Source organism: Notothenia coriiceps, unplaced genomic scaffold, assembly GCF_000735185.1.
Source record: "Notothenia coriiceps isolate Sejong01 unplaced genomic scaffold, NC01 NC01_scaffold00001410, whole genome shotgun sequence".
Taxonomy (NCBI): domain Eukaryota; kingdom Metazoa; phylum Chordata; class Actinopteri; order Perciformes; family Nototheniidae; genus Notothenia; species Notothenia coriiceps.
The window spans coordinates 58,780-81,820 of record NW_011334111.1 but is presented as its reverse complement, the minus strand read 5'-3'; the positions used below and the strand labels follow the sequence as shown (position 1 = coordinate 81,820).

General features: G+C 39.9%; 1 protein-coding gene across 1 annotated transcript in view; it reads left to right on the top strand.

The window, feature by feature from the left end:
* stxbp5a (syntaxin binding protein 5a (tomosyn)) overlaps positions 1–23,041 on the top strand; it is a gene marked incomplete at its 5' end in the record, with an annotated part of 47,121 nt that overhangs the window by 20,024 nt on the left and 4,056 nt on the right. Inside the window, 17 exons of the mRNA XM_010788637.1 lie at positions 512–666; positions 2,810–2,882; positions 3,110–3,257; positions 5,173–5,240; positions 7,535–7,575; positions 7,889–8,109; positions 9,789–9,952; positions 10,288–10,413; positions 10,821–10,972; positions 13,494–13,556; positions 15,482–15,535; positions 17,538–17,588; positions 18,667–18,948; positions 19,684–20,053; positions 20,825–20,990; positions 21,364–21,475; positions 21,577–21,797. Coding sequence (XP_010786939.1) covers positions 512–666; positions 2,810–2,882; positions 3,110–3,257; positions 5,173–5,240; positions 7,535–7,575; positions 7,889–8,109; positions 9,789–9,952; positions 10,288–10,413; positions 10,821–10,972; positions 13,494–13,556; positions 15,482–15,535; positions 17,538–17,588; positions 18,667–18,948; positions 19,684–20,053; positions 20,825–20,990; positions 21,364–21,475; positions 21,577–21,797 — 2,467 coding nt within the window. The remainder of the gene's footprint in view (positions 1–511; positions 667–2,809; positions 2,883–3,109; positions 3,258–5,172; positions 5,241–7,534; positions 7,576–7,888; positions 8,110–9,788; positions 9,953–10,287; positions 10,414–10,820; positions 10,973–13,493; positions 13,557–15,481; positions 15,536–17,537; positions 17,589–18,666; positions 18,949–19,683; positions 20,054–20,824; positions 20,991–21,363; positions 21,476–21,576; positions 21,798–23,041) is intronic.

Genomic DNA, 23,041 nt, shown 5'->3' with positions numbered 1-23,041 from the left:
AAGCTCTCTCTCTCTCTCTCTCTCTCTCTCTCTCTCTCTCTCTCTCTCTCTCTCTAACTGCATAACACACAGGCGCACACGTTTTGCCATTAATATGCCTCATGTTAAAACACATTACTGTCAAAATCAAGGTTATTGGCAGGGGTTAAAAGCTGTGAGTAAAAAATGTACGTGTGCTTCAGACGAGGAGATATGTAGATGTATCACAATCTTCGAATATGAAAAACGTGAAATAGAAAACACCACTCATTTGGCACACACTATTTTGGCAGTGTTAAGTCCACTTACGTGAAAATATCTATTAAATTGTAATTTTGTCAAGTTTATTTTTTATATTCTTAATTAAGTTAGAGTCCCTATTGGCCTCATCAACAGTATATTGGAGGTATACAAGATTTACAATATAGAGGTGGAAGACCAATCAAAAACTTGTGTTGTCTTTTGTGAATTGCACATATATAAAAAGCCTGTAAAAGGTTTTACTTACTGAGTGTGTGTGTGTATGTTCCAGTGAGCCCTTCATGATCCTGTCTGGTGGCCTCTCCTATGACACGGTGGGCCGGCGGCCATGTTTGACAGTAATGCATGGGAAGAGCACCGCCGTGCTGGAGATGGACTATCCTATCGTAGACTTCCTCACACTGTGTGAGACACCATACGCCAATGGTGAGTTTCTAAATGTGTAACATATTTTATTGTGCATGTCTGAGCATTATATGTTGTTATGTAATCACACACAGACACAAACACACCATTCTATCTTTTTAATTATGTTGAATTGCTTGCCCCTGTGTTAGTGTTTCTGTAATAAATATGAAATTTCCCAAGGGGATGAATCCTGTTCTAGTTTCATTATCCAACACACGCACTATTATATTTTCATTTCATCTCCTTGTACGCAATCGCCTCATCTAAATACAATTATTATCTTATTTACTGTATTGTGGAGTCAACAACTAAAACAAGTAAAAGTTGACGGGACATGTTCCCATACCATTCAGCTCAACTTCTACTTGTTTTAGACTAGTTTAGTACGTATTGGATCCAGTATTCTGTATGCGGCACGTAAACATATATTTAAGTACAGTTAAAGAGAGGATTAGTTAGTTACGTAATAATAATAATAATAATAGGGACTTCTCACTAGCAACCTGAGGTTAACACCCACTGAATTCATCTGGTAATGGACATTACTGGGTCTTTGGATTACACAATGCATATCTGGCTGACAATGTGTATGTGAGCAGCGTTAGTGTAGAGGAGAAAGTGGGAAAGTAATTTGTAGAACAAGTATCTTAACACATAGTAGAAAAAGCAGCAGACAGGTATAGAATGCAGACAGACACAAAGACTCAGATTAAAACTAATTTAAAGAAACACTGTTTAAGCCATTCTCAGAAAACAAGATTAGATCTCAAACTTGAAGATTGGTACTTAACATCAGTTATAGCAGAAAGTCTCAGTCTTCCTCAGTAGGTTGAGGTTTCCCATAGAAAACTAAGAAAGGCTAATTCATTATGAAGGGCTGAGAAATATATATGAGACATATTACTTCACATCCCTTTTTGCAACTTACCCAAAACATATTTTCATCATAGAAAAGCTTTTTTTGTTTTGCTGATTGCCTTGTTTGTAATTAGTTAGTATCTTTAGGTAAATCAGGCATGACATCGGCCATTATTAAAATGAAGGAAGAGGTACTTCAAATGCCTCGTAATAAAAGTGTTATCATTTATAAGGAGAGTTTTCAAGTATTTGGTGCTAAGTACACTGGGGCACATTTTTATTTAAGGCAAAATACTTTTTTTAAAGAATAAAGTTTCAAAGCCAGATGAATGACTGATGAAACTGTGCTATTGTCAACTGCCAATTCCTAAACGGACAAACTGTACAGTGATCTAAAGAGAATGTGAACCACTTGTAGACCAGCGCTGGGGAAGATACATGAGAAGGACAACGAGAGTTGTAGTGAAAACAGTTGTCAAAGTGTTTTAAACATGTGTGTACTCTTGACAGCCCCAGGCATGCTGCTCTAAACGGAAGGAGTAAATCTATAATTTATATTTCAGAATTGTAGCTACTGTCTAAATGTCTGCCATGAAGGCCTGTGCTGTTTTTCCCCAATGAACCGGGATGAAGCTAAAGGGCTGCAGGCGATTTCAGCTTAGATTTTGTCAAGGTGATCCGTAGCAAAGCATTTAACCCTTGCCAAACATAATAGACACAGCTGGGCAAAACTGATGTAAGCAATTATGCTGCATCCTTCCTGTTTCACCTGACCTCGATTTATACATTGTTTCTTATGTATTGGAAGATGTGTGTGTGTCCCCTTTTATTATTACTTGTTACTTTTAGAATGTTTCATTCCGCAATGCTGGTTTACAAGTCAGTATTTCAGATTCTACCTTCAAAAAAATCAATATCTTAATGTTAAACGTTAACGACATTGTGGTGCATTCGTTTTAGCATTTCATTCAAGACAAAGGTTTAAAAACCACTTCAGGAAATAATCATCCCAAGGTTGAATAAAAAAGCAATTCTAATCTAATTCTACCCAAATCAGACAAATATTTAACCAGAGCTTTATTCCCCACAGACATAAATCACATAGATTAATGAATCTGAAGCAGTAAGCGTTCCTGCCCTCACATCTTCAGGGCACAGATATGGTAATAACATTTGCCATATAAAGTCTGAGGAATTTGTCCCCTGTGGTTTTGGAGATTTCAGGGGATTTCTCCCTCATGAGTTATGACATTACTACAGTAGAAGCCTGGTGAGATGAATGACTTGTCTCGCTGTTTCGCAGATTTTCAGGAACCTTACGCTGTGGTGGTCCTTCTAGAAAAGGATTTAGTGGTGATCGACCTTGCACAAAATGGGTGAGTCTTACTCTTATTAAACAACTCTTCCTTTGTTTCTTAAATGTGGGCTAAAATGTCACAGTTGGCCTATTAATGCTCATTATCTTTATTGCCTTTATATAGCTTACCTTCATGAATCTTATTCTTCAGTATGCAGGCAGCACTGAATGAGATGAATGCACTGATACTAGGCAGACAGACTAATTGAATTAGGAGTGACTTTGTCTGTGCCCTCTCGCTAACAGTTACCCCATATTCGAGAACCCGTATCCTCTGACTATCCATGAGTCTCCTGTGACCTGCTGCGAGTACTTTGCCGACTGCCCTGTGGACCTCATACCTGCACTTTACTCCGTCGGCTCGCGGCAGAAACGACAGGGCTACAGCAAAAAGGTAATTTACAGTATAGGGAAACTCTATTTTTTAGTTTTTCTCACTATCTTGGGAATCTTAATGGAAACAGATTTCACCTATTAATTATATTAGTGGTAAATATCAGATGGAAAGTTTACTGTAATAACAAATTACCAATTTTAAAGAAAATTATAATTCAAACCCAATCTTTTTTAATTATTTTATTTTGTAATTTTCGGTAGCCAAATTTGTCACATGTTCTGTTAGGGTTAGTGAAGCAGGCAGGACCCAAATGCAGAATAAACAGAAAAATACCTTTATTTCAAGATTATTAGGAACAAACAGAACACTACCTCGTGAACACAGTCAACGACAAACAATGAACCAACCATGACAGACAGAAAAAACAGAACTTAAATACACACAAGACTAATCACACAAACAAGACACAGGTGAGGAGGGAGGAGAAAACACAGGGGCACCAGGTGAACACAATCGGGTAATCAGGCAGGAGGGAAAACAGACAGACAGCAACAGGCAAGACAGGGGGTGAACACTCTTCAAAATAAAACATGAAACCAAAGACAGAAAAAGACACGACACAACACAGACAGATTGTGACATGTTCAACCTGTTGTATTCAGAATATACCATCCTTTCATTTACACCGGCAATTAAATGGAATGTGTTTAAACTAAGTGTACTAACTGAACAATATTGCTAGTTTCAGTAACATTTGAATAACTAAAGATATCCTCTTTAGCCTCTGCTGTGATTAGAGCTTGTTAGTGAATGTTAGCATGCTAAGGTTAAGGTAGTACTTGATAAACATGTTAGCATGCTGATGCATTTAGCTCAAAGTTCTGTTGTGCCATTTGTAGGTTCGGCCGCTAACATGGCTGTAGATTTTTAATCTTTTTCCAATGGTTAGTACCAAATTACATTATTATTTCTGGGAAATATTGAAGTTGGATGAATGTGAATCATTGTTTGAAACTATTTCCAAGCAGAAAATACAAATCTTTAGTTTTTAAGTAAAATGAAATAATCACCCCTCGATCTAATAACTCTTTCAGCATACCTTCCATGGTATAATTATGATGCGTAACAGAGTAAAGTACTCCAAGGGTGAAATGTTTCTTAATGTTGTTCTGGATAGCAGTGTTTTATAAGAGCTAAATGTCTAAATTTGAATTGTAAATGTCCCATACTACAACACCCTCTAACCATCTTAGCGTACTCCAAGAACAACAAGGTTTCATGAAAAGGACACATACATGCATACTTTTGCTACAAAGAGCATACAGCATAAATCATTTTAGTGGTAAAATGTATTTCTTAATGTTTCTCTAAAGCCAAACAAACTATAATATAATAGTATCATATTACCTAACATCATCTCTCCTCTCTGGTCTCATCCTCTTCTTCAACTCCTGTATTATCTAAGAGAGACCCCCTGCTCTTTAAGCCATTATGTATGCCTATGTTCTTTTCCCTGTTGCCTTGTTCTAGCTTGTTCTGTGGGAAATGTCAGCATGTACTGACCCAAACTGCCGGCCTAGCTGCTGCGATTTCCTCCCTTTTTTTGTTAAGCAAAAGCCTGGCTGAGCTGCGGGAGGGCATTCTCACATAAAGATCACCATGAGTCATCCTGATGACCTTTGTATGTGTCAACGTGTTCAAAGCCAAACCCCCCGCCAACACACACGCCCCTCTCGGACGAAGACACACACTCATTGACGTGTATAATGTATAATTGCAAGACACACTGCGGCACAAAGGATCCCTGCCTTTCTTTTCTTCATGCACACTCACACATGTGCAGTTTTATCATGTCATCTCTTTCCAAAATCAATGTCTCTGTTGACGCCTTGTTTATTGACATAGCTGTGCTCTCTACCTGTGGTTTCTCATCTGCTCTAATGTACTGTGTGTGTGTCTGCTGTCTATCCAGGAATGGCCTATTAGTGGTGGAAACTGGGGTCAAGGCACACAGAGCTACCCAGAGATCATCATCACTGGGTAAGACAAGTCTGATTTCATTAGCATTATTGTTATGGTCCTGCTGCAACTCAATTACCTTCACCTTTCCTGCACTGTCAGGGCTCCACAGCAAAGCGTTTGTCTTACAATATTTACTGTAGGTCTTTATATATTCCAATCATGTGCACTTCGCTCCATTTTAATGTTTATTATCCCGCTCTAAGCTGTCGACAAGGGGAGTAGGGGTGTTTTTAACAGAACACACGCACTGAAGAAGTGACATTGAGGTATGGGTTTGGCAGGAGGAGGCTTTCATTCCTCTCCTTCCTCTCTCTCTCTCTCTCTCCTCACCCCTACATGCCCCTATTATTATTCTGTACAGGCTTCTCTCTCTTTTTAAGAGTGCCACTGCACACAACAAATATTCCTCTTTCATTCCACTCAGCTGAATTGGCAACAAAATGATAAGGGGTGAGGGAGAAAATGGCAACGAAAATACACTTTGTTTATGACTCTGTGGCACCAGTGGAGAAGCTGCCCTGCTCAACACTGCTATTAAGAAACCCTGTGTAGATTTTATTATTTTTAGGAAAATAGGCAAAGTGGATGTTCTGTTAGTACGAAAATTAACTCTAAGTAGCCAAAAATGACATCTTAGCATTACACCAATATGTTTTTGGAACCTGAATGCAGGGGTTTGCTTCCATTCAGCCACTAAAGCTTAAGTGAAGTCTGCCACTGATGTTTGGGGATACAGCGTAGAGGCTTTTACTGTAGTTGGTAATCCAACTCAGGTGTCTGATGGGGTAAAGGTCAGGGGCCTCATTTATAAACATTGCGTACGCTCAAAAGATGGCGTACGCCAGTGTCTAAGCAATCTTTGAGATTTATAAAAAACAAACTTGAAGGAAAAATGTGCGGTCCTCCACGCACACTCTGACCCATCCGTACGCGGTACGCACAACAACGGGAGAGACGAGAGACTGCGACACCGTTGGCAGAAGGAAGAATGGAGAGAAGTATGTGGAAATAATACCATAAATAAAATGTTACCTCTCATTAATGTTATATGAAGAATTACTTTGCAAAAATTGATTAAAGCCAATCTTAAAATGATTAAACAAACGCCTTTTTGCGACTCCTCAGTGCACACACAAACGTAACTTCGAGAAATAAGTATATATACGGATATGTTATTGAAAACCACTTAGAATATGTTGTCTTAATGTTATGACATGTATTCTCATAAATGATGCGGTAAGCAGGAGGACAGAATTACGTCTAAACTGAAGCCGTTTTGTATTTCTATAGGTTGTATAGATACGAGCATGGTTTCATATACTATCATGTTTAATCATGTTTCATGCCGTTTGCTAAGACTTGATAGGTCGCTCGTAAAACACAGGAGGTATGGAAACTAAGAACATATATATTTGGTAGATTTGGCAGCTGATATAACACAACACATTTGTTTTATTTCATTTAAGTGGTGGATAGAGTTGCGGGGGTTGAGACACACAGGCTGCAGTGGAGACAGCTGGAACACAAAACACCAAATAAAAATAAATAAAATTAATTGACTCCACTCCGCAGGGATCCCCCGATACTTTCTTACAGTTTCTCATCAAACACACTGACACACTGCCTGAGGAAGGTTATGTGTATTTTGTCATTAACTTTTTTCGGACCACTTATTTATTTATTTTGGTGACGAGCTCCATGCTGCTACTCTGGTTCAAACTGCATCCACCAAACAATGTGATTTGTCTCCACCTCCCCAAAAGAACCAAAATCTGACACGGTGTGAAATGTCTTTTTTAGCTGTTCTGTCGTCATTTTGTGCGATCTTCTTCTTCAATGAGGCCCCAGGGCTTTAGCAAGTCAAATATTTAAGAGAGAATACATTTCCTCATTCATTGTGCATGTAGGCATTGTCATTTTGAGAAAGGATGTACTACAAACTTTTGCCACAACATTGTCGAAGGAGTTGAACTTATTGGGCCGAGACAAAAACATGGAAAAAGCAGTAGGACAAAAAAAAAAAGGGTGGACATATATAATTCTTACTGGTTATCTCTTGTCTAAAAAATCCAACTAAAATGATGAAAGTATTTTAGTTAAATCCTCCCAAAGAGGAGATTTGTGTTAAATATGAATTGTGGACAAAATATTCAGTTAATATTTGTTTTATTTGGATTTACTACCTGCCTTCAATTGATATTACTGAGTTATTTTGTTGCTGCAAATCTTATGAAAAGTGAGGAAACAGACAAAAGGACGCAGACTGAAAATGCACCCGCCTTGTATACTTATTTCCTCTCTTTAATTCCCAGGCATGCTGATGGGACTGTGAAGTTCTGGGATGCCTCTGCAAGTGAGTTCTCTCATTGGCTTAGCGCTGTTTATGCTTCCACAATTATAGATATTGTAATATATCGTTCAGCACAGGGAAAGGAAACCACTTTAAAAACTAATATTGAAATGCTTTTTTCATTAAACTTGACTGAACTGGAGCACCGGCTTTCGCACAGTCAACATAAACAAAACAAGTATTGCTTGGATTAAGTCAGAATGAATAATTATTTCAATTGTGTACTCTGAAATCATATTATTTATAGTCATATTTGAAAGGTCTGAGTTTTCCTGCATTGCCACTGATGCCTTCCTCTTTTCTCTTTTGTTCCTAGTGATGCTCCAGGTGCTCTATAAACTCAAAACAGCCAAGGTTTTTGACAGAAACAGGTCCAAGGAGGACAAGGGCAGCACCGAGACGTCAGATGAAGACCCCTTCGCCATTCAGATCATGGCCTGGTGCCCTGAGAGCAGGATGTTGTGTGTGGCCGGGGTGTCAGCGAACATTATCATCTACCGCTTCAGCAAACTGGAAGTAACTACCGAGGTGGTGCAGGTGGGTCACTGTTATAATCTGGGTGAACACATCTCATCTCGTCTCATTTTTATTGTAAGAACCTTGCAACCATCCAAGCATGGATACAAAAAAAAAGACATACCGTAATTGTACGTTTCCTTCAAGAATACATTCATCAGAATACCTTTGTTCGTCCCACAGAGGGGACATTTACATTTGTTACAGCAGAAAAGAGCCGAAGACAGCTTAATGTTAACTTGGAAGGATGCATACAAATTAAAAATTAAATACAAAATTAAAGAAATATTAAAGATAACAAATAAAAAAAAAATACACACTTTACAAAATGCACATCCTGTCACAGTTCTGAAGATACAGCAGCCAGGTATATATTGCACAGTTATTAGCGGCATTGCATGATTAGCTTTTTTTTGTAATGTTTTTGCTGTAAACCCTCACTTTCTCTTACGTTTAAAGATGTTGAGACATATGCACACACCAAGTCAGATCTGCCTCGTCAAAGGCAGTATGGTTGCCATGCCAACAGACGAAGCAGTGAACAAGCAAAGCATTATAATCTGCCTTGATTGCGACGTAAATGCTCACGGGGGCGTGATGTTGTTAAATTACACACTGTAAAGAGAAATGCTGTTTAATCCGTGTGAGAAATGCTCACAGCGAGACGGTGCGTGCACACTGTATACGCTGAGTGTATACTTTTCAATGGAGCAGTGGAGTGTTAAATTGGTAACGAGCAAAATACTTTAATTTTGGCAGTATTTTTCTCCCAAGCGATCACTACCGTGGTGTTATTGCTCACAACAATCTGGAGACAGAGATCACTTGTCAATCAAAGTGCGTGGGAGTGATGTGATTTGCTTTTTCCCTGCAGGTTTGCAAATTAATCTGAATGTTTTAGCTGTTGGTGCCTTTTGAATGTGTTATTTTTGTTTTTCCAAATACTTTTTTCTCACAGCAAAGATTTATCACGAATCTCTAGAGTTCAAGTGTCTTGCAACAGTAGACTGATTCAAATCAGCCACCTTCCTGTTGGAAGTGTTTTCTATGGATGACTGCCAGTGAGCGCTGATGCATGTGTCAGAGAAGATTTTAGGCGTTTTTATCCTACGCTTCAAGTGCGACTGGGATGTGGATCAGGACTAGATATGCACTTGCTGGCAGCTGTAATTAGGAGAGCAGCTTTCTTCCCCACAAGGTCAAACACCTCCATAACCTTACAGAAATGAAGGTAGAGGAAGACAGAGGCAGGCGGGAGTGAGAATCTGAAGATCACTCTTCACTCCCACATATCAGTGGGGCTAATGAGACTGACAGAATGCAAAAGAGAGAAGCTTATCATCATTGTGTGAGTTTAGGTGGTGTTTGTGTGTGTGTGGCTATGTGAAGGCGGGGGTTGCAGAGAAGTAGCCTGAAGGAGGACTCAGAAGGAACTTAATTTTTCAGCATCGGAGGACCTCTTTGACTCTCAATCTGCCTACACACACAAGCACACGCACGTCAAACAAATCTCTATTATCAAAGTGACTATGTGGATGTCACTCCCTGTCACATGACTATTATCATGCTCAGAGGAATTCACAAAGAAATGTTGTTTACAGCTCTGTCTGCTTTTATCATGATTTCAATGTTTTCTTATACAAATCTGCTAAAATCGTTCTCTTACACCTGTGTTTTGGTGTGTGTGTTGTCTCATACAGTTACTAGAGGTGCGAATGCAGTACGAGCTGAACGACATAGAGTCTCCTGACGGGGGAGAACCGGCGCTTCCCACCCCCGGTGCCTCCCCTCAGACAAGCGGCCCACCGTCACACCCCTCCACCAGCAGCAACAACTCTGACGGAGGCAACATGCCCTGCCTCAAGTATGAAACACACACACATACACACACACTCATTACATAAACTCTCCAAGCGCCAGCAGCACTTGCACACATTCTCATACACACAAGAGTCTTGGCTTTTGCTTCAAGCACTCTTTCACAGACTTAGTCAACGCCTGAAGCATTCTCAGCCACGGCCCCCCCCGTTACCCCCTTGCAGCCTCTCATGCCAGACTCTCAACACACAATGGCTTCACAACTGCAGCTGCAGCCCTTTGGTATTCTGTTTTTTAATGTGTCTCTATCTCTCGTTTTCTCCTCCTTTCTGTATCTCTCCCTGTCTGTACTACCCTCTCTACACTCTGTCATCTCTCCAGAGTGCGCAGTACTCCTTTAAAGCAGTCTGCAGGCTACCAGGTAGATTTGGTGGTCCAGTTAGTGTGGGTGAGTGGAGAGCCCCCGCAGCAGATCACAAGTCTGGCGCTCAATTCCTCCTACGGTCTGTAAGTATGCATGCAGGATCATCTTAGTCAAGACTAGAACCAGGGCTTTTTTATGAAAGTGCTCACTATTCATCCTAGTTATTTTAAGAGCATGACTTAAATCTATAAAGGCAATCTAATAAAGTGAAAATATGCAAAGTGAAAAAGTAATTTAGCAGTTCAAGCAGCAACTGCTCGAGGCTTCAGAGACAACCAGGCCTGTCAACACAAATTATGAATTCCAAGAAAATGTTGTTTCCAGCTGTTCTATGAACTGACTACCGTGTTTTTAGCTCTAAATCACATCTCATGACCATATATATCTACAATCCACTTCTACATTTTCCTCTGACCTTTCATCTTTTTTCTCTACCTTTCCTTCACCTGCTTCTCCCACTTCCTGTCCGGCTCTGTCCCCCCCTCCCCAGTGTGGTGTTTGGCAACAGTAACGGTCTGGCAGTGGTGGACTACGTCCAGAAGACGGTAGTGCTCAACTTGGGGACGGTGGAGCTTTATGGCTCCAACGACCCTTACCAGAGACAGCCCCGCTCGCCAAGAAAGACACGACAGCCCTCTGGAGGTAATTGGGAAAAGGGAAAAGAAGGAAAATAGTTAGAAGAGGGATTAACTTGTTTTAGCTTTCTTACCATTGCAGCCACATGACATGCTGTTGTTTTATTTCCTCAGCTTACAAAGCAAACATTTAAGATATTTTTGCCCACACTCAAAAGCTAGATGGCTGAACATTATCTTTCAAATACCTCTCGGAGAAGTACTCGTCTCAAAGACCCGGCTTGTTGTTTTTTTTACACTAAACAACCAACGTTTTAAAACCCACATCTATATACCCACCCAACCACACACACACATCGACTGCATATCTATTTTTCCAGCCCAACTAGCTCAAATTGCTTATCCTTCAGAAATACTTCACTTGATTGTTTACCCTCCCACCTCCAGTTCTTTATTCAATATGTTTTCTGCCATTAAGTTGAAATTGTGTCTCAGCATCAGTCTATGCTGAGCTGAATCATGATCTGCAGATCCTGCGTATGTCTTGATGGCAAATGTCAAATATTGGGGGACCAACAACCATAATAAGCTCAGCAACAACCATATGAAGCAACAAACTCACGACAGGCTTAGGGATATTTGGAAAATAACTCCTGGAATGCATTGAAAACAACAATCATTTGTATTCAAGGTTGATTTTCAGCAATGCTCTGGGTTAGAATTATAATCATTCTTTTAGTAAACATTATGACTAATTATAAGTAACCCCACAGGGCCAAACATCCATGAACTGATCTGTAAACTGAAACAAATATGAAAATGAATGAAGTCATATAGAGCAAAAGCACACATGAAATTAAAATGGCGAACGCACAACAAATAACAACACAAAAACAAACTCTTCCTCTGTCTATCCTCTCATTCTTTTTCTTCTCTCTCGCTCTCACCTTCTCATTCACACACACACTCATCCAGCCCATCCCTTTTACACACATTGCCACTGCAGGCTCATGCTACCACTGATAGCTAATAAGGTGCTTACCTTATGGACACACTGCCACCCTGTGTAAGATGATGGCAGTGCAGCTACGTAGAGGATGCCGCAGTGTCATGACGATGCAATGACCACACTTAAGCAAAGGTTCGATGGATGAATTAGTAAGCTGTGGATGTTGAGCGATTTCTTTTTGATGTTTGCGTTTATTTAAGCACAGATTAGCTTTTCATGCAGGCAAACCAATGTACACAGAACCACACAAAGACTGGCAAATACACAAACACGTGCAAATGAGTATACACTCGGAGCATCTGGTGTCACTGACTGGAGAGCAGTGGGCTGGCACCTGTCAGAGCTTGGCGACAGTGAGCAGTAATCAGGGATCCAGCTGTGCTTCTCTTCCAACAGGGACTGCTGTGTGCTTGGCTTTCTGCCTCACACGACAACATGACAAAAAGCCACGTGGTAAACTAATGATTCCGACGTTGAAATGGAAAGAAGCATTCAATTAAATTAAATCTTTATTTCAGACTCAAGGTCCTTATCACATACAAAATACACAACAATAAATAAGATTAAAAAGCTAAACAAAAAAACAGATGAAAAACATAAAATCAGTCCAATTACAGCTAGCCACACATACAGTATGTGCTCACTGTCTGTAGAGGCTGTTGCCCCAATGTCTCCAAATCATGGAAGAGAACCGAGTAGAACTCTTCACAGGGTTAATTAAAATTGAGATAAATTGTCAGTCTTCTAGGCGACACATGAATTTGTACATTACATTTCTTAAAAGGGCTTGACAGTTAGGTACCCCCAAGTTTACAAACAGCTGGCTGGCACTGTGCCATCTTGGTACCCTCATCAGCAACAACATTAAGGATGCATAATGTTTTATATGTTAAAACCAACAGACACAGAGTTGCTGGTGGAAGATGTTCCATTTGGACTACTGAACTGGCCTACCTGGATAAGGCCAAGGTGACCAAATTGTCAGGGCCTCACCCTGGCTCTTACATACTAAATGTCACTCAAAGAGACATCTACCTTGTAGGATGAGACTCAAAATGACCAAAAAGAGAGGCAGAAAGACTACATAGACACCAAAACTACAACTTAACAAATGCACAGTGACATTAATAGAAAACAGCCTCGACCACACTGACAATGAAACGGTGAACTAAATCAACCCAAAAACAAAATGACCACAAAGAGACACAAAACAACTAAGAGGAGCTGCAAGACTCACAATTATTGCAAATACATAGGGACACAAAGCAACCGCGTAAAGAGACAAAACAACCACAACAAATTATAACAAAAAGAGACCCAAACCATTAAAAGAGATGTAGGCAACATGATGGGGCCTTATATATATAAAATTGCCCATAATACGTGTATGTTCATGTTTGTACTTATGCGTAGTTAATTCCCCTTAAAGCATAAAGCAATACAGATTTGATACCTGAGGTTCTCTCTGCAGAGTTATATTACAAAGTAAAACAGGGCTGTGTTATACTCTCACTGAATGAATACCTCAGTGGTTCTAGCTGTATGATGTATGAATTTAATTTTGTGATTTCTGCTGCAGGTCTGTGTGACATCAACGAGGGCTCGGCCACATCAGAGGACCGCTGCAAGTCCCCTACTTCAGGTAAAATGTCCTTCTTTTTTAAGAGAAAAAACCGAAGCAGGGGCTTTGTGTTATCGAGAAGCAAAAGCCAAATAGTAAACCAGTTAAAAAATATACTTATTAAACCATGTATTTGAATGCACAAAGATAATTGGTTAGAGGGATCAGTGTTTCAAAAGAGCCTCTGCCTTTAATAGTGTTTTATTGAAAGTGTTGCTCATCAAACTGGAACCACACAGACAGGTTTTTGTTGAACCATAAAATTGTCTTGCTGCTAATTTCATTCTCTCCCAGTCTTTTGAAATGCGCTGTTTGAGTTTATTACCATACATTTATGGGTTTTTAAGAATATTTTTCTCATCTGTGCATGCATTCCTTTACCACTTTGCAGTGTTCAATAGACAGGAATACATTTGTTTTAATCTCAAATGATATCCTGGACAGCTGGGCTTTAGGCTGTAAATGTATCTAATCCCCACGATTGCTAATACAGTGTGACAGCAAAAGGCCCAGATACACCGGCCCGAAATCGGCAGTAAATGGGAGTCGGGCCGAACATGAATCATTTAAAACTATAACAATTCAACCTGAAGGGCCTTGGGTATTTTCATATACTGACTGCATATTTGTGTAGTATAGTTATTCCAGAGTTAAATGTATAATATCTGATGTGAATTAACTTGGATTTTGAGCAGGGATCTTATTTCAATTAAACATTGAATTTATATGTGTGCTAAAGCAGATCTGTTCCGCAGATTAAAATATTAAGCAGTTTTCATATCACTGCTGCAAACCAACAAAATCCATTTTCCCTTTCTGCCACAGCAATATGTACAGTGTTGCAACAGGAAAAATGTTCCTTTGCTCTTTAACTCGCCTCCATCTTAATCTACGTCATTAGTATTTAAGCTAGGTGCTTGGAGTATGAACAGCCCAGATCCATCTCATTAGAGGTAACTTGGCACTGAAATAAGGAGCTTTTTAAAAAGGTCAGACAGAAAAACAAATCTCAAAGTCGGGAGTGCTGCTGCAGGTGTGAAGAGTGTCCCTGCCCCCCCGCCTGGTGCCACCAGACTGTGGTCTGATACATCTGTCTGCTCTGCATTATTCATAGGCCAGAGAGAGAGATGAGGTGCCTCCCTGCGAAAAAATCTGCCAGTCATGTAGTCTAGGGATACGCTTTTTTTTCTGTCTAATCTCAAAGTCTGCCAGTGGAAGATAATAATTTAGATTTCTTTTTTTATGCAGTTCCACCTGTTTTACCTTGACATCAGTTTCAGTTTGATGAATGTAGACTCTATTAGTGCAGGGGAGTGTAATATTGTTCAAGAAGTTCATTGGAATAGTTTGATTTGAAATAACTCAAATTGTATCTGCTTATTATTTTCAATGCTTAACCACTTACAGTTGTAGGACAGATGGACTTGATTATGCAAATATATTCAAGCAGCATGACAAACATTAGTAGTGGGATAGCAACCCTTTTTTCTTTCCTTTTTTCCCCCTCACATTTAATCCTAGTGTTTTAAATGTTCTGTTTTACATATCAAGTACTTTAAAATCAGTCGAGTGTGTGCTGATTTAAACAGTTACAATATTTATTTAATTGGTTTAATTCAGTAAAAACAATAAAACACGTAGACCCTTGACATTTGTGAAATGAAGAGGGATCAGAGCTTTCCCTGACTAGATCTACCCGGCCAATTCTCTTTGTTATAAAAAGCAGGCAAGTATAATAATTCACAGCATTCTTTCATCTGGGAATCCGTTTCTATGGTTTTTTTCCCCAAATAAAGGGCATCCTCAACAGATCAAAGGCCAGTTTTCCACTCAGAATTTAAACATGGGATTTATTAGGGTAGGATTTTGTGTGTAGTAACAAGCCAAAGGGTGTTTCTAACTGCGCATTTACTCTACTTTACTTTCCCCCCTTACAACACCAAAAGTGTTGATGTCAAACAGCAATCTTCAGCAATTCTACAATGGAGGTGGTAGAGGAGGTAAGATTGGCCAAAGGCTTTTATAAGAGGCTGTGTAGGCAGGACAAAGTCCACATCTGTCGTCCACCTAGTTGCCCCCACCCCTGTCTCTGTCCTCCGTGTCATGGTCACCACAGTGAGAAGAAATAGACTAGAGAATAGAGTGCCTAAGTTCAGCTTCACTTCTGGGTTAGCTCCTCTTCCACTATCTTTTGGTTCTCACTGTATTGAATTATAACTGCAGCAGTTGTTTTTTTCTTGGTTAAAATGAAAAGGTGCTCATATTCTCCATCTGTACTCAAGTATATGGTTAGAAAAGTATACACCGAAAGCTGAAAGCTCATGGAGCAGAGGCTAACCTGGAAGCATGGCAGTAATTAAGCTTTCTGTATACCGTACATAAAATACAGCTTAACTGCCTTAGATACACATTGCATGCTACATGTATGTAGCACGAGTGTCATATGTAAACGTGCCTGCGTGTTATCTCTGTCCTGACCTCCTATAGCAGATTCCCTGTGTGCGTTATTGGCTCTGTCGATAGTAACAGTATGATGACACCACAGAGTGGAGGGCAACTCATCTGTCCTACTGTGTCTTTGTGTACCTTCAGTGTGTGTTGATTATATGATTACATATCAAGTGCTCAAAGTTTGTCTGCAGAGCGTTGCCTGTTCTGTATCTTAACCTTTTTCTGATTCAGGTGACAATGAGTAGGTAGGTGATGGTATCTTCCAATGACTGCCACATCTGAGACTGGATTTGTAACCTTTCCCAAACCAGTACTTCTCAAACCAACATCAAATAACTTTATTTAACTAGGCTGACCTCAATTCCGTCGCCTGAACATTTTAAGCCTGAATATTCTAAGTGTTCAAATATTCAGTATTTTCCCGACTCTTCTTATCCCTTTGAGGTTAGAAACCATTTATTATTCTTATATTTTAATGGTTTGGTGACCTCATGTAATTCCCATAGGTCCACCAGACTGAGCAGAGGTTTAATTATAAGCGAAAACCCCTGTGTGGAAATGCAGGACCCTCACATTTAAAGTAGAAAGATGGTAGGTGTTTACCATGTGTTAACTGTAGGTACTGTATGTGTTCATAAATGATGGAGAGGGCTGGAAAACAGCGAGCTTTGAAAACTGGATTATAGGTGAAGCGTCATTCAATTTAAGCCTTTGGAACTTCGTTTAAATGGGGGAAAAAAGTAAAGAAGTTAACCCAACAACATTTTTGCTTGTAAATATTAGGGATGTCCCTAATATTACATCTAACATCTAATATAGGTTTCTTCATTTGTCAAGGTGGGATTCTGTCAGTTTTAAGGACCTGTAAAAAATTACTAGCTTGCAATTCATTCATGACTACCATAAGTGAATGTAACATCTAACTGAACACATGATGAAAGTCCCCTATTCATCACACAGTATTTCTCTAAAACATCTAACACTTTCATTCATTGACGTTTCTGTTTATAGGTTCACTGTTTTGAGTGACTATTACAGTTATTAATATAAAAAGTAAAAGAGATACAGTTCAAAAGAAGGTGACCACAGTTAAGGTAGCCTACATTAAGTAGCAGTACTTCAGTAACCATCTTTTTCACCGTCTTCTTCCATCTCCTTTTCAGTATTTTCAGTTTCCTGTTGCCTTCCTGTCCTTGGTGCATGCTCCTGTGGCATGAGGGTCCTGAATGGCTGTGCAGTTTCGATGTATCTCAGTGTACCAGTCCTCTCTTGCAGGGCATTGTGCAACAAGAGGTCACCTCTTTTGTGTTGTCTTCCACAGCATGCCTCTGTGATATACAGAGTTGTCTCTGAGTCTTTGCGCAGTTTCTTCTTCTGTTTAAAGCATATTTGCTCGTTTTATTCAATTCAAAATCCCCCCCGGCGCTTTGTTCCACAGCCTTTTGTCCTTTTTTGGTGTATTCAAGCCAAATACTAGTTATCGAGCTTTGCATGGCATCGTGTGTTAGCGTAGACGTGTGTTTGTAAAGAGGGATGTTCTCTTTTTTCCAGCAAAGATGTCACGGAAATTAAGCTTGCCTACTGAGCTAAAGCCAGACTTGGGTAAGCTTTGACTTCGTGTCTCAAAACAATTTGTATGAAATGCAGTTTATCTTTCTCCCTTCAACTGGACTCCACCACATCCAATTAGTCTGGTTTTATCTGGTTATTAGCCACAAAATGGTCAAGCTGTGCAGACATTCTCCTAAGTGTGCATGAATCAAAAGTAGCACTGATCTGACCACTTGAAACAATTGAGCTAAAGCAAAGTTTTAGAAATAAATTCAGTGTGAAATCTTCTGCTGTGCTCAGACTCCCACTTTTTGACCTTGGTGGGAGTTCTCCTAGAGGTCAGTGGTGCTATGCCAACTCCATCTCACCGTAACGCTTTCTGTTACTTTTGCAGCTTTCTTTTTCTCTTCTGTGTTCTTCATGTCTTTCCTTTCTCTGTCTGATTTACAAATTGTCCAAATAAAAGTATTGTCACTGGCAAAGAACTTGACATTTTTCTTCCTCAGGGGTGCACAAGATTCTTCTCAAAAACATGAACATTGGTTGCGACAGTGTCCAATTAGAATGTGCAAGTGCCAATACATTTACCTGTATGGTTGCCTTGGAGTTCCAGTGTTTCACATATGTAACCAAAGTGCCTGACAGCCGGTCCGTCCGTACTAATAGACTGCTGATTGGGGTGGTACAATCTGAAAATGTTGGTGGTCCTGTATTGCATTGGATTTGTTTCTATTGTAAAATATATAATTCAAAATATGTACAGTATAATGCAAAGTCACTTGTTGCTGCTTTGTTCTGATCTGAGATTAATAAAACCAGCCTTTTATGTATTACCCACTGTTAAGAATGCAAACAATACTCTCGGATTATTTCCCCAATGTCTCTCCTTCAATTGTCTGACTCAATATCTTGGCTAGATAATCATTCACTAAATAAGGTTTTTACCCAACTGTTGTGTCTTGTCTTAAAATGTAATGCCTTTAACGTCCCAATTGTTTGTTTTACTAACACTGCCAAAAACTGTTGACCTTAATTTTGTATGTACAGTACAGAGACCACATCTGTGTTGACTATCTTGTGATGTCACTGCTGTGTGGGTGCTTTACCTCTCTCTCTTTTCTCCCCACTGTCTTCCTGTCTGTATGCCCGCCACGGGGTGCCAACCCATTAGACCATCGGGACAATTCTTTCAGCCGTTCGCGCTCCTCCAGCGTCACCAGCATCGACAAGGAAGCCCGAGAGGCCATCAGCTCCTTCCACTTCAGTGACACCTTCGCCCGGAAGGGGGACAGCACGTTGACGCCCTGCCTGTATGTGGGCACTACTCTGGGCACCGTGCTGGCTCTAGCTCTCACATTGCCACCTGCTGGGGAGCAACGGCAACTGCAGCCAGTTATCCTTTCACCTACAGGTGAGTAATGGAACATCAGAAAGAAAGAAGGGATGGAAAATACAATGATGCATTATTTTATAGTACAGGGGTGTCCAAACTTTTTTCACCGACGGCCAAATACAGAAAAATATACGAAGGGCTGGGCCACTCACTAGAGGTATATTGCCTCATAAGTTATATATCAGCAAAATCAATCAAATGTAGGTAAATTATTCTTAATCACAGCTCTCCAGAGGGTTTCAATTATTTTGTTTTCAGCTCATTCCTTAAGCCTATGATTGATTATCATAAGAGGACATATGAAGGGTCTATTTCAAGCTTGTTGAAATAAGTTATTGGGCTTTGTTCTTATCAACTTGGATATGTTCGAAAATGTTTTCAACTTGAATTGACTGAATTTCTTTGAAAAGTGGGCTCATTAACAAATGAATACTACTGTATAATCTGTTTTTATCTATATGTCAGATGTACAATACAAGACAAGCACAAGTTTCATTTGAGGGCCATACTGCATTATAACTTTATGAATTTGCTGAGGGCCGATTCAATATGGCCTGTGGGCCGCATTTGGCCCCCCGGGCCGAAGTTTGGACACCCCTGCTATAGTAGATGAAAACCAATTTATTTGTGCCAACCCTCTATTATAAATCAGAGTTAAATGGTTTGAATACAATAGCGCCACTATAAAAAGATAAAGCTACTGAAACTGAAAATCACATTTTCTATAACAAGCCTTTTCCTTCCGTTCGATAGGCATGTTGGTTCGGCTGAAGGGCAGCATCATGCGGATGGCTCTCCTGGACTCAACAGGTTCAATGCTGCCGCCTGCGTTTGAGCCTTGGTTTGAACCCAACGTAACAGCAGATGGGGAAGAAAGAGAGAAGGTCCGCAAGCGCCGGCCTGTCTCAGTGTCCCCCTCCACCTCCCAGGACCTCAACGAGAGCCAGTATGCTGTGGTGTGTTCAGAGAAACAGGCCAAAGTCATTTCCCTCCCCTCCCAGACCTGCATCTACAAACACAGTATCACTGAGGCCTCCTTCATCCTGCGGGCAGATGTTGTGCAGATGAGCCAAGGCGTGTCTCTGGCCTGTTTCTGTGCCAATGGCCACATCATGACACTCAGGTGAGAAACGGTCTGCATCAGTCGGAAATTCCTGGGTTTGATGAAAATGTATCAATTAAAGTCAGATTATACGTATCATGTTCAGAAGATCAGATTTAAGGCAAGTTGTTTTTAAAACCAAAGTTGCTGGAGGAACCAGATTTGTTCAGAATGATAAGGACAAACGCACTAATTATATAAAGTACAGCTTTGATGTGTAAATTAGCCAATAAGAGTTTTTCTAGATTGGTTCTGACCAATAAAGGAGCAGGAGGCGGGAACAACAAACATGTTTTTTAGCTCATAGTGATCGTGCATGAGGCTTGAGATGGTGGTTGGGTATTAAGCTATGTTTTGGGCTCAATATGAGTCATTCCGACATTCTGAGCAAAGCAAACAAATAGATTATGGAAAAGCGGATTAGGCTGCAGAGATAAAGAAGTGTATTGGATTGATTTAACTCAATATAACTCAGAGCTGACCACAGCTTTTACTTTCAGTTTTGTTACATATGCCGACAAACCTATTGCATATTCAGGGAATGTTTAATGTCAAAAGACAGATTTCAGTATCACTTCAATTGTATTTGATGATTAAATTATGCTATGGTGTTTCAGGAGATTGCCCTCATGCTAAAATACAGTGTTGAAAAGTCCCAATTCTATGTTACTAAAGTAAGCACAGTGATCTTGTGTTTGGGTTAGACTTAAATTCCAAATTAATCTATTGGCAGGCTTATAGTATTCTTTAGATCTGAAATCACATACATTTTTTCTGTTTTTCCTTGTCTAGTGTGCCGGGGCTGAGACCACTCATGGATGTAAACTACCTGCCTTTGACTGACATGCGGATAGCAAGGACGTTCTGCTTCACTAACCTGGGTCAGGCCATGTACCTCTGTTCCCCCACTGAGGTCCAGAGGATCACCTACAGCCAGGACACCTGCGAAAACCTACAGGTCAGTCAACATTAAACATACAGGAAACACTACACATGGATTTACCAAGTCAGTTTATCTAGCTAGCAAATAAGCCAAGATAAAAAAACAGCAGGAGCCTTTTTTGCACCTTGAATAAAGTAGGAGATTGACATGATGTTTCACAATAATATCAAAGTTTGTATTGGTCCAAAGCTAACGTAGGTGGGAGTAATGATCACAATAAGCTTCTTTTTTTTTACACGATAATCCCCATCTGTAGATATTTGTTTTTCAATGATACAGTGCAATTTATAGAAAATGATATCATATTTTAATTATTTCAACAATTTATCATTTATTTATTGAGATGATTTATTTATTCAGCAGGATGATGTGTGTGTTGGTCTTTCAGGAGATGCTGGGGGAACTTTTTACACCGGTGGAGACACCAGAGGCCCCCAACAGAGGGTTCTTCAAAGGCCTCTTCGGGGGAGGAGCTCAGTCCCTGGACAGAGAGGAGCTATGTAAGCGAAACCTACTGATGCCCAGATCTGCAGTCCTTTGTTGATTCATCTTCTCATCAACACATCTTGCCTTGTTATTTTCCTTTCATATCCTAAATCAGTTGGTGAGATTTCTTCTGGAAAGGCAAACCGAAGTCTGGCCCAGCACATCCCAGGCCCGGGTGGCTTGGAGGGGATGAAGGGGGCAGCATCAGGTGTGGTTGGAGACTTGGCTCGTGCCCGGATAGCGCTGGATGAAAGAGGCCAGAAACTAGGCGAGCTGGATGAGAGGACAGCTGCCATGATGACCAGCGCTGATTCCTTTTCCAAACATGCCCATGAGGTAACAGAAAATGTTTAAAAGTGTCAAATCTAGAGCAGGGGTGTCAAACTCAATTTCATCACGGGCCACATTCGTATAAAGGTTGCACTCAAAGGGCCGGTTGTAACTATATAAATATATAATATACATATAAAATAATGTATTATATTACATTATTGCCTCTGATTTGGATTATTATCGGATAGGATAATAACTTACTAATTAACTATGTCTGAAGGCAAAAGTCTAGGGCAAATAATTGCAAGTCTCTTCAGTGCGCATTTCACAAAATGAGATGGTTTGACACTCAACCTGTTTGATACAAGAGTGTTAATGAAGTACAATTTAGAGAGTAGTTATGATAATAAGACTACTGTGAGTAAATATAAAACAACTGTAATTAAACAAAGTGGCTAGTTGTATTATGCCGGTAACGTCCGTTGTCCTTCTGAGATTGTATCAAACCTTAGGTATAGAGATATATAGACTGTTACCGAGGACATAGTTTGGGATGACGTATGAAATATGTCCGTATATGACCGGGAACGACCACCACATTATTCACATTTAATCTTTATAAAACTTTTATAACAGCCCTTCTGTCTCGAGTCATAAATTCTGATGTAATTGAAAACAGGGACGGTGCCGTAGTTCACACATAATTACAAGAAGTCATACGTCCAAAATTCCTCCTTAACGTATAGTAGATTAGTACTAGATTATCTGTTAGTTTTACTAAAACCATATATAACTAACAACCACAAAACCATAAAATCCAGATTACAACGGTGTAGATTTGCACCAGAAACTGACACATACATCATATGTATAACGGTGCAATAAATTATAAAATATATGTATAAGAAAAACATAAGCTCCTAAACACCCTTTGTCATAAAGCTGTAGAGACAGCGTACATGTGTGTTGACCTTCTAACTGTTATTTCAACCTGAAACTGACTTCGATTATGTCCGTACACTTTGTCACATATAGGTATAATAATGAAAACAGAACACGGAATTCTCCGAATAAAGAGTCAATTGTTCAAGATCATAGTCATAATAAAAATCGTCTGAACGAAGTAAACACTCCTGACACATATGTAATCAAAGTACGATCCGAGATCAGTCCACCAGAGTTTGAGTTGTCACGGTCCCGGTTCTAGGCGGGCGCTGAGTTAAATACCGGGGCGTCTCGAACGTTTTTAATATCTAGCCAAATAGAAATGCCAACTGACGGTGAAATGTCTCTTTCCACGGGTATTG